Consider the following 12086-nt stretch of genomic DNA (forward strand, 5'->3'; position numbering starts at 1 on the left):
AAAAACATTAAGAGCATATCAGCTTGTCAGTAGCATCAATAAACATGACGTCATTTAGTTTCTACGATGTTTGTTCTGAATTAAAGTTAAGTCATGAGCAAAATATTTATGAATGAAAACAACTTCATATGTTAGTACAATTCAATGACGTCACTAAAAAGGGAACTTTGTACTTAGAAGGGCGAAGTATTGAAAACTATAGTTTATGTCCAAAAGCTTGAACCAATCAATCTGAATCATGTTAGAATCTAATTAATATTTTTCTATGAGTGTTTGTTGTTGAATAACCCACAGTAAGGAGTATAGATGCATGTTATCAAATCGCTCGTGCTGTGGGTTATTCGACAAGAAATCATCATAGAAAATTGTATTTCTTAATAAGAAGTGTGATTAAGTGTTTGTAGATGCTCTAGTCAAAATAAACATCTACCTGATCCTTAATGTGTTTGGGCAAGTGCCCAGAAGGGGTAAGACTGAACCCTCTGAACCAGATGACATTGGTGTTCACAGTTTCAACAAAGGGTTCAGTCTTACCACCTTTGCAGCCTTTCATTCTCCTACTTGCAGGAGTCCAGGCTGTTGTTTTTGCCCCCTTGTACCAGTGAATTTCAACCTCTGCAGGCGATACAATATTAATGACTTTGGCAAGCTGGGGCCACTCATCTGCATATTTCGCCCAGTCAAGTAAAACAAAGAAGCCTTCTTTGATCGTTTCTTTCGCTGGAGCAGCAGAGGCAGCAGCAGCCTTCTTGTTGCCTATTATTACAGGAGGGATGGGATCGTCTATTTTTGCGATTCCCAGCAAGTCTGATAAGTCATCTGAGGCTGCTGTGTCCTCTTGCCTCCTTTTCTGCATAAGCAGATCAAGGATGTGCACTGGCATCCATCCAACTGTCCTCTGAAGGAAGAACATGCATAAATACTTATTTTGCAATGATGAGTGATCAACGTGGTGTTAATTAACCAGTAGCTTTATGCAATCATGTACTGGTATGTCAATTTTCGTAGATTCAGCATCTTAGTAATATATACCTCAGGCTCAATTGTGCAATTAGCCAGATTTGTTTTCCTAGAATGTAGTTTTTTTAAATATGAAAGAATGTTTTATATTTTTTTTGTGCAAAAATGACTTGAAAATATTAGGATAGCTAGAATAAGTATAGGTCAGAATATTAGTTGGATACTAGTGATAATAGAAAACATGCATTTTCTGTGATCACTCAATTTAGATTGATTTTCTTCTGTATCCATCAAATTTTCTTATTATTTTTTTTATGTTTTTTTTACCGTTTTTTTACATAAAATAGTTTACCTGGAGAATTTCAGAGGAATAATGACGTCATTTCCTTAAAATATGACTTAATTTTACAGTAAAACAGTGATACATAATCAATATATTTCACTGTTATTTTTCACTGTTTTAAACAGTTAAATATCAATTCTGTTTCACTGATATTTATACTCTATAAACCTCTGCAAAGCATAAAATAAATAGAGGATATTTGTTGGATTTGAGTGATCATAGAAAGTAATTTTTCACGAGTAGCGCAGCCATGAGTAAAAATCTATGTTTTCTATGATCATGTGTGAATTAATATACATGAAGATATTCCACCGAATCCAACAAATTTTCTTTTTATTTAAAGCTTTTCCCCCTTTTTTTAACTTTTAAAATAGTTTTAACTGATATTTCCCTATGATCCACCAGAAAGCATAAAAAATATGTGATACTCATATAACATTCTGTACCTCTCTGTCTTAATATTTGTGTTGTTGGAAATAGAGCTTGTATGTTTTTTAAACTTAAAATGTCTACAAAATAATTACCTATTTCCTTAAGTTCATTGAAATATTTGTCCCAGTAGTTGGCCATGGCATTGTCCTTGTAGAAACTGCAATATATAAACATAATTGGTCAATATGTTATATTTCGAGATTTTTAATACCATTATATCACCAAGAATGTGGTCGCTTTTACCAAAGACATGCACACACAATTTGGATGTTAATCAATGAACTCCAATGTGAAAATATACCATATAAATTAAATCTTAAGCTAGCATTTTTAAATATTTGGGGTCATATTGTTTTTGCCCTGTCTGTTTGTTTTTGTTTGTTTGTTTGTTGGTTTGTTTGTTTGCTTCAAAATCTAACATTGGCCATAACTTTTGTAATATTAAAGATAGCGACTTGATATTTGGCGTGCAAGTGTACCTCATGAAGCTTCACAATTTGAGTGGTGAAAGTTAAAGGTCATCGTTCAAGGTCAAAGGTCAAATATATTTGGGGGACATAGTGTTTCACAAACACATCTTGTTTACTAATACATATAAAAATAAAATTACCTCTAAGTGTGAGGCTAATTTGAATTAAAATGCATGAAATATATCAGTGCATACTTTTCGAAGTGTGTTAAGCCAATTAACGATATATGGCTGGGGTGAACATTTAATTGTTGAATTGATTTTAAAAATGGAAACATAAATAACCTTAGTGTTCAGTCTAGATGGCATCATCTCATAGCTTACGCTACTTACGAAGCAAACGTCTGCATATCATTGATGACCTTATCATCAATGCGTTCCAACGATGGGGCAATCTGTGAAACTGGTCCTGACGGGCAACTCTTCAACAAGAAGTTTCCTTCGCATACATTCCAAGTCTGCAATAGACATGTTTAAATATTTAATTCATTTTGAGGACTTCAGTACAAATACATCTTTGTACAGTTTATAAATTAAATTTCCTGGCAAAATGTAATCCATAGAGCATTACCCAGTACAAAAGTTGACAATCACAATAGCTCTATTTGCAATTTATGTTAATATTTCAGAACACTTAGTAATTTTTGTTGCACAAAATCAAAGTTTTTAATCACATCATCACTTATACATGTAAAAACCACCTTGCGTGAAACTTTATGTCAAGTAATACATATTATTATTTTTTGCCCTGTTTGTTGGTTCGGTTGTTGGTAAGGCCAAAATAAAAACGATGTGTTTGTGAAACACAATATCCCCCTATATGACGTTTGATGTGGAGAAGATTATCTCAATGGCATCGATGTTCTTTGCATTACAAGATTGCATTTAAATTTAGTATTTGACGAAATAAAAGCAAAAGTGTCGTCCCTGATTAGCCTGTGTGGACTGCACAGGCTAATCTGGGACGACACTTTACGCACATGCATTATGCACAGTTTTCTCAGAACGCGACTCGTTTGAGATACATGTAGTATGCCTCTTCTAAAAGTTTCATGAATCAAAACATGTCTGCCATACTCATATATTTGCATTTTTAATACTGTTCATCTCAGATGTTTTATGATCTCAAAGTAAATAATTCTAAAAGTAATAAAACATGTATGAAACTAGATCCAGTTTAATAATATCTAAAGTTTATGCTCTGTTTAATTTCAAAGTATTCATATATATGTTTAAATGGAAAACTGTGTTGTTTTTTAAATATGTTTTTGATTGAAGAATATTAAATTTTGAAAAGGTTATATTATATTTGTCAATATAAGGGGAAAGTTCTACTGCCGTATTAATGTTATTAAATTATGTCTTCAAGCCTTTCTAACCTGAACCCTGGGGTCCTTTGCACTAAGGGAGCCCCATTAATGGCCTATAGGGTAAATGTGCTTTAACCCTTCACCTTATAGCTTTGTTACGTGGCAGGTTAGCATGCTACAGTGGGTGACTATAATATCCAAAGGGTACATAAACAGCTGTTAATATGGGACAATAGATACACAGAAAAGTATATATGTGCATGGTTACAACATCTAGCTAGGATAACACAACAATTAACTACAAATACAGCATAAAAGCAATGGTCTCTCAACACTTGAATAAAAAAAACAAAATCAAAATATTTTGAACAATACACTGTTGAATCTACTGAAACAAATAATTCCTGAAGACTGCCATAGCCACTAAATAACTTATGCATCCAACCAAAATATTATTTTTCCCCGACTTTTCACTGACTTTCCTGAAATTTAATTTTTCACTGACCATTGTTTAATATTCCCTGTCTTTTCACTGACCTTGAAAAAAATCAAATTTCACTGTCTTTTCAAGTTAAGCGACAAATCTGTTAATGAATATGATGGCTTATGTTACACTGTCAAGCACTCGAATAGTCGTGCGTGCTGTCTTCTGACAGCTCTTGTTTATGAAAAAAATTTGTTTAATCTGTTTATTAATTATTTGTTAATTATTTGTATTCCAGTATGTCAATTCCATTGCCGCATAATTTTGTCATACTTAATTAATTGTTTGTTTAAACAATAATGGCGCGATAAAAATGTGTTATGTTTTCAAATGTAACAGGTTTTTTCACGGTTGATCTGGATTGCCTTACGGCTCCAAGTGAAGAATTTGTGGTGCGATGCACAGACACTACATGGGTGCACCAAATCAAAGAGAGCATGAGATCTCAACCATCACGGCCAGTCACAAGAATTCCGGTTCTGTGTGAAAGAGAGGTAAAAATATAATATCAGTTTCACATTAAAATTAAAGTGTGCCAATACTTAAATAATACATTTTAAACTTTTTACAAATCCCAAAAAATGTTGTTTTTTTTAAGTTTTCAGTGTCCGTCGTGTGTGCGTGCGTGCGTCCATCCGTGCGTTAACTTTTTCTTTAAAGCCACACACCTTAATATGAACTACATTTCATAGTAAATTTAAGTATAGATAAGAAACATATTTTATTTATGCCATTTAGAATATATCTGGTAGTTACAGGGTAGAAATCCATCTTTTTGCGCTTTAAAACTTAAAAAATAATCGCGTGTGTCGAAATGGACGTATACGTCTAGAAATCCTACTTTCGGTTTGAAAAGCGGTACCGTTTGAAAAATAATAAATTACTTGCTAACTAGGCTATATATTTAATTTTATCTATGCCAATTAGAATATATCTGGTGGTTACAAGGTAGAAATCCGTCTATTTTGCGCTTTAAAACTGAAATAATTATCGCGTTTGTCGAAATTACGTTTACGTATAGAAATCCTACTTTCGGTTTTAAAATTAAAACAAAATAATAAATTATTTGCTTACTAGGCTTTAGATATAATGACAATTTTGCACACTTTCAAATTGCATCAATATGTATTAATTAACATATATTTCATTTCAAGGTGTGTGGCTTTAAACATCAACTTCTCCTAAACTACTCGTCCAAATCTGATGAAATTTTCAGGAATGTTCCTGTGGTGAACCTTTTTCAAATTTGTTCAAATTATGCCCCTGGGGTCAAATTTGCCCTTCCCCGGGGGGGGGGGGGTGAAAATATTGAAAATATGCTTATAAAAGGCCTATTTTGTGCAAACTTTATAAATCTTCTTGTCCATAACCATTAGGCCTAGGGCTACCAAATTTGGTATGTATTGACATCTTATAGTCCTCTACCAAGTTTGTTAATATTATGCCCATGGGGTCAAATTTGACCCTGCCCCAGGGGGTCAAAAAATGAAAATGAGCTTACATAAGGCCTATTTTGTGCAAACTTTAAAAATCTTCTTGTCCGTAACCATTGGGTCTAGGGCTACCAAATTTTGTATGTAGTGACATCTTATAGTCCTCTACCAAGTTTGTTCAAATTATGCCCCTGAGGTTAAATTTTACCATGCCCCGGGGGTCAAAACATTGAAAATTTGCTTATATAAGGCCTATTTTGTGTAAACTTTAAAAATATTCTTGTCCATAACCATTGAGCCAAGGGCTACCAAATTTGGTATGCAATGACATCTTATAGTCCTCTACCAAGTTTGTTCAAATTATGCCCCTGGGGTCAAATTTGACCCTGCCCTGGGAGGTCAAAAAATCGAAAATTTGCTAATGTAATGCCTATTTTGTGCAAACTTTAAATATCTTCTTGTCCATAACTGTATGGCATAGGGCTACCAAATTTGGTATGTAATGACATCTTATAGTCCTCTACCAAGTTTGTTCAAATTAAGCCCATGGGATTAAATTTGACCGTTCCCCAGGGGTCAAAAAATTGAACATATGCTTATATTGGGCCCATTTTCTGCAAACTATAAAAATCTTGTCCATAACCATTGGGCCTATTTCTACCAAATTTGGTAGGTAGTGACATCTAATAGTTCTCTACTTAGTTTGTTCAAATTATGCCCCTAGGAACAAATTTGACCTTGCCCCAGGGGTCACAAAAAAGAACATATGCTTAAATAAGGCCTATTTTGTACAAACTTTAAAAAACCTTCTTGTTCTTAATTATAGAGCCTAGGGCTACTAAATTTGGTATGAAGTGATATCTAATAGTCCTCTACCAAATTTGTTCAGATTATTCCCCTTGGGTTCAAATTTGACCCGGCCCCGGAGGTCACAAAACTGAACATATGACGTTTACCAGTGGAGATTACTGCGCCCGTTTGGCTGTGACCAACAACAGCATCAACATCTTGTAAACATGAGATAAAACCCTGTCATTTAGTGCCATTTTAGGTCAGATGGTGACTGCTTACACAGGCATTGAAATAAGAACATGTGTTATGAATGTTTTTCTTACAAACTGAAAAAAATCGGGTTTTATTTAAATATGTCGAAAGTGACCATATATCCGGATGAAAATATTTTGGATGACATGTTAATTTCCATAGTAACTTTTTCCATATATAAAAATGCTCACCCTTCCAACTTTAAGCGCCCAGTGGGACGAGGGATAGAAAGAGAAAGTCACATGCTTGAGTACATTTCAACCCATGCGCATTACACGTTTTTTTCGCAAAGAAAAAACAGTGAAGCGATACAGGGCCATCATGGCCCTCTTGTTACTGTTATACCATAATGATTAAACACTTCTGAAATTCCCTGCTACAATTATCAATACATGTACATTTAGATTCCCCCAGTGGATTTTTGCATTAACACCATGCATCCACTTCTGACACTGGGTGGAAACCATATGGTGACAGCCATGAAGGACCTGCTAATAGAAGAAGCTGGCAATCCTGATTATTAATGTTTGAGGCAAGTTTAACAAGAAAAATCAAGCATAATATTGTGTTGTCTGACTTTTGTTTGTTTCTGACAAACAAATTTCTTGTTAAGTTTTTGAAACAGGGTCTTTTTTCATTGTGCAGACGTATGAAAAGAAACATTGTGGTGCATTCTTAATCATATTAGAGATCATTGCTTTCAACTTGGGAGATGCTCAATATGTCTAAGTAAAAAAAACAAAAAACAATTTTTTTTTAATTTGGTAATTCCGCTATCAATTTTGGGAAAAAATGACCTTACTTTCAATGGGAAAATGGCCATATTTCGGGCCCTGTTATAAAGCCCTTATCAGTATACTATATTTCATAAAAACATGTAAATTTACTCAAATTAAAATAATTAAACACATTTTATATTCTTTTCAATAAAAGAGCGGAAAATACAAGTGAAAGATTAACTAATATTTTTTACTAGTGAATATATAAGGTTGACATTTAAATCCAGCTTTTAAATGATGCAGGGATTTTCTTAGCCACTGTGGAACAACGAGCCTGCTCAAATTTGTGATTTTTTAAAGGACAAAATGCATTAAATTGTGAATTTTTACCAACTGCAAAGTGTGACATTTTAAACATTTGCATTTATAAAGAACGTATGTGTAAGAGACTTCATTCCTTCCTTTGGCCCATTCACCTTTTAATATTAACCACCACAGAGCATATTTTTCCACTCTTCAACCTCCAAAAATATTATTATTTTACACTTTCAAGGAGGTTCGTTTTACGGCCTTACATAAAAAGCAGGTAAAATCCCTGCCTCAAAATACAAAACCTGGTCACGTTCTAAATTTTGACCCTCATTATTTGTTTGATATGTCTTCAAAAGGCATGAAGGAATAAAAAGAAAATTTGTTTGATTAAGTGTAAGATTGCATTTTATCCCATTTTATACTGGCATTGACTGTATAACACAGCATGGAATAAACTAGGCTGTATACCACCTTGATACACAAAAAAGGCTCATGCTCCCTGTGTTCTAAGCCTCGCGACATAAACTTCTCTCTATATTCAACGCTAACCTAGTATTCTATATATATTTCATTATTGGTATCAGAAACTAGATACAGAAACTTATATAAAACAATTGTTTGTATGAAACATGTAAATTAACACAAATTAAGATGAAAATGATGATTATAAAAATAATATAAAACCATAATTCTGTACATGTACATGCAACTGTGAAATTACTAAGATTATACTGTTTTGATACAGGAAGGTGGATGTAGAAGTTTATGTTGGGCTTACGCCCAGAGAAGCCATGTTTGTTGGATCATGGCACAACATACAATGTTCACAGAAGCCAATGAACTTCCAGGTAAATAAAAAAATTACATAGTGATGAGTACAATTGTTCACAGGAAAGTCCGTGCGCTTTACATTTTCTTAGGTTGGCAAAATAAGAAAGATAAACAATATTAAAAAAAATACCGGGCTTAAGTTAATGGAAGTTTTTTTAGGAGCACTTCCAGCTTTGGTCTCAAAACTTCTAATATTCAACACTTAGATTTCGAAATCAGCCCAGTTTTAATTATATCAAATCATTCAGTGATTATAATTCATATCAACCAAATATAAGGCAACAAAAATACATATGCAAAACCATGACTGTACATAAAAATAGCTTTTGTAAAGTTACACGAATTTATGTTAACTTCAGCTGAAAACATTAAATAATTAATGAACTTTCATATCAAAGCAAACTTCCAAAATAAAAGACCATTAAGTTGAGAATCCCAGTATTCATAAATTAATGTAAGCCCTGTAAAAAAATAATATTAGTGATCAAGATGTAGTCGCAGTTAAAAGTGTAACCTTACAAGAAACACAAAAGTTCGCATATAGTAATGGTGTTTTTTCCATTAACTAGCAATTGTCTTTCTAATCGTTATATATATTTGATATCATTTTTAAAATTTTCTTATAATCTTGAAATGAGTTTGAATATTTCTTTTTGTTATAGTATAAACAAATATGTATTCACAAAACTCATAATATCCTTAATAATGTCCTTAATAATATTCAATTTATTTTTTTCTATTAAAATATTCAATGAAAAAGTAAAAAAGTAATAATAAAATGAAATTTCAGAAGGTTTAAAATACAATTAACAGTGTACTCTTTCCATCATAAATAGGGTTACATATAAAACATAATCCTGACCAGCATGCTTTCAGGACAAAGTACGCATGGCGCGGAAAATATATGAAAGTAGAAGTACGTGTAGCAGCAATTGGAAGGGGGAAGTAATGGTGGCCCTTGGGACAAAAAGGCATGTATCTAAATGTAAATGTACCAGTAAGCTGAGAACTTAGTCATTTTATAAGTGTTGAATTTTCAATTATTAAAGTAAAAACAATCCTGAATCGTATATCTAAAACAGGTGTGGGTTGTACAAACAGCAAGTCAGTTACTGACTTAGCATGAACAAAACATCAATTTAAAAAAATGATTCCAATATTATATATTAATGTTACAAGGAAATAATATTGGAAAAAAAACATTAAGATTTGTGCTGATTAATGCCAGTCATGTGTCTACAAACATAATCTTTTAAAACAAATAACAAATATAATGCTTTGTTACTTAAATAATTTAATAACAGGTTTACAAGCTTGAGGGCCTGGGCCCAGTTCTCTCAGTAGCTGCCTACAGCCAAGAAAACTGGGCAGCAGTAGAACGCATTTTCGAGTCCCACTCGCAAGAGTCATTCCCTCAAAACGTAAGAATCTGTGCATCTTACATTTTCTGTTCCCTTAAATAATTGACATACATGTATGTTAGTATGATTTGGTCAGTTCAGAGTTGTATCCTTTAAGTGATGGTGAAGGATATCAGTTAACTAAATGTTCTTGTTTAATTTTTAGTTATTCAGACAGCTGCAGGGTGTCCAAGACAAATCCAGGACACCCTACTTAATAAAGGCAATTGGCACTTCTGGATTAAAAGTTGCCAGAGAAATTGCAGAAGATAAAAGAAAGTAAGGTTATGTCAACATTGAAGTCCATCAGTTTTTAAGTTTTATTAACCAAGCTGAAGTTTGGGCATATTGTTATGGCCTTGGAAATCTTTATGTCATCTGGAGCTGTTCATGTGTCAATATCAATCTTGAAATAAGGAGTTTTGCCCCATAACTTGGCAGTTGGTAATATTTTTGTCATAAACTTTACCACACTTGCAATTCATGTATGCACAGTTGATTCAAAGACTATTAAATACATAATGGTGAAATACATGGTTTTACACTAAACACAAACTAAAACACACCTTTAATTAATTTCATTGTTTTCGATTTTAAATAGCCAGCCACTCAGATATTTGTGTCAATACTTGAAATCCCATTTCAACCACCAATGTTTTTTTCATAAGAGACCACATGAAGCAATTAGCTGTGGCCACATTAAAGATGGGGACGTGGGAAGACATTGAGGAGACATATACGTTGTCAGACAAGATGTTAGAGTTCACTGGTATGCTTATTTATTAAAGGTTATAATTTGGAGAAAAAATAGCCTATTAAAAATAATGGCTTATTTGCAATTATTAATCCTCTCATTACTACAATTGTATTCATTTTATAATGCTTGAAATATCATAAAATATATTTGTTACTTTCCTAAGAATTGAACAATTAGACCCTGAAAATCCTAGCCTGAAGTCCGCTTAAAAATATTTAACAGATCCATATTTCATACACAACTGTATGTTTCCTTGATCTTACAAATCCTTACTTCAAAACTTGTTTTAATTATATGCTTTCAAATTTCCAGAAAACATATGCCATTTTTATGGCAAGTTAAAATTGCAAAGCCCCTTCATACATGACATAGCAATAGTACACATGGAGGATGAATGGACAATGATATTTTATTTATATTTTTCTGTATGTTATTTAATATATTCAATACAATTTCACCAAAAAAAACTAAACTGACATTTTCAAAAAAAGGTTTTATCATGAGTTAACAGAGCAATTGTTCTTATAGTAAAATATCACTTATATAATTTCAAATAAATCAACAATATTATAAAACATATTATTATACATCCAATAAATTCATCCAATCGGCATTCTTCATATGTGACCGTCCAATATATTCCGGTATTGGATCCAAAAAGTCTGTATTTTTTCCATATAGGACAGATGAGTACAAGTGCACTAAGCAATTGTTTTATAACGATAAAAGCCGTTACTGAGAAAAAGTATCCGAATGTACTATTATCGACTCGCACGGGCGCTTGTCTTGAAAATAGTATAGATGCAATTAAAGCATTTTAAAATCAAAATTAAAATGAAACAAAGAGCTGAAGAAAGAGATATATAATAAAAAGCTTATTTGACGTTCAAACTGTACAGTACGTGATATATTTGGACTCGCACACAGCCTTACGGCTCATCCAATATGACGTCAGACTGTGTGCTTGTCAAATTATATATACGTATTGTGCAGTGAAACGTCTAATAACCTATAAAAAAGGGAAGTTTTAGATAACAAAGTAGATGTCTTATTTCTTGAATATCAATTACATTTTTATTATAACAGGTGACTTATCAACCCCTCAAGGACGTGAACGTTATTGTTACCACGTTGAGAAATTGTCCATCAACGACAACGATGCATGGACAGTAACAATAACTGTCAAAAAAATGGAATTGACGTGCCATTGCAGCCACAAATTTTACAAAAGTTCACTGACAAAATTATTAAAACAGTGCAAAAAAATGTCACTGATTTTGAAGAATAAATAGATAGACGAATTTTGTTGAATTCTGTGGAATATCAATTTTAAGTCACAAGTGATCATGTGGGTGATCCACTCTTGAAAATACATTCTTTCTATGATCACGAGTGATTTAAAAATGATATTCCACAGAATAAAACAATTTTTTTTTCAACGTTTATTGACATCGTAAACTAGTTTTGCTAAAGAATTTTGCTGGAATAGTGACTGTTATTTTTCACTGTTTGAAACAATGACGGACGGACGGACGGACGACAGCGCCAAAACAATATCCCTCCGCCTCTGGCTGTGGATATACATGTATACT

General features: G+C 32.8%; 1 protein-coding gene across 1 annotated transcript; it reads left to right on the forward strand.

Moving 5' to 3' along the window:
* The first annotated feature begins 9310 nt into the window (after positions 1-9310).
* On the forward strand, positions 9311-10583 carry LOC127849741 (uncharacterized). Its single transcript, XM_052382491.1, has 4 exons — positions 9311-9322; positions 9642-9758; positions 9904-10016; positions 10406-10583. Exons 1-4 carry the CDS (start codon positions 9311-9313, stop codon positions 10521-10523), a joined length of 360 nt encoding a protein of 119 aa, XP_052238451.1. The 3' UTR covers positions 10524-10583.
* Positions 10584-12086: the final 1503 nt, after the last annotated feature.

Source organism: Dreissena polymorpha, chromosome 11, assembly GCF_020536995.1.
Source record: "Dreissena polymorpha isolate Duluth1 chromosome 11, UMN_Dpol_1.0, whole genome shotgun sequence".
Classification (NCBI taxonomy): domain Eukaryota; kingdom Metazoa; phylum Mollusca; class Bivalvia; order Myida; family Dreissenidae; genus Dreissena; species Dreissena polymorpha.

What these genes read in the sequence shown, in the direction of transcription:
- LOC127849741 (XM_052382491.1), top strand. An exon ending in AAGAGTCATTCCCTCAAAAC is followed by an intron (nt 9,759 to 9,903) that starts GTAAGAATCTGT and finishes TTTAATTTTTAG; the next exon opens with TTATTCAGACAGCTGCAGGG. An exon ending in ATTGCAGAAGATAAAAGAAA is followed by an intron (nt 10,017 to 10,405) that starts GTAAGGTTATGT and finishes TTTTTTCATAAG; the next exon opens with AGACCACATGAAGCAATTAG.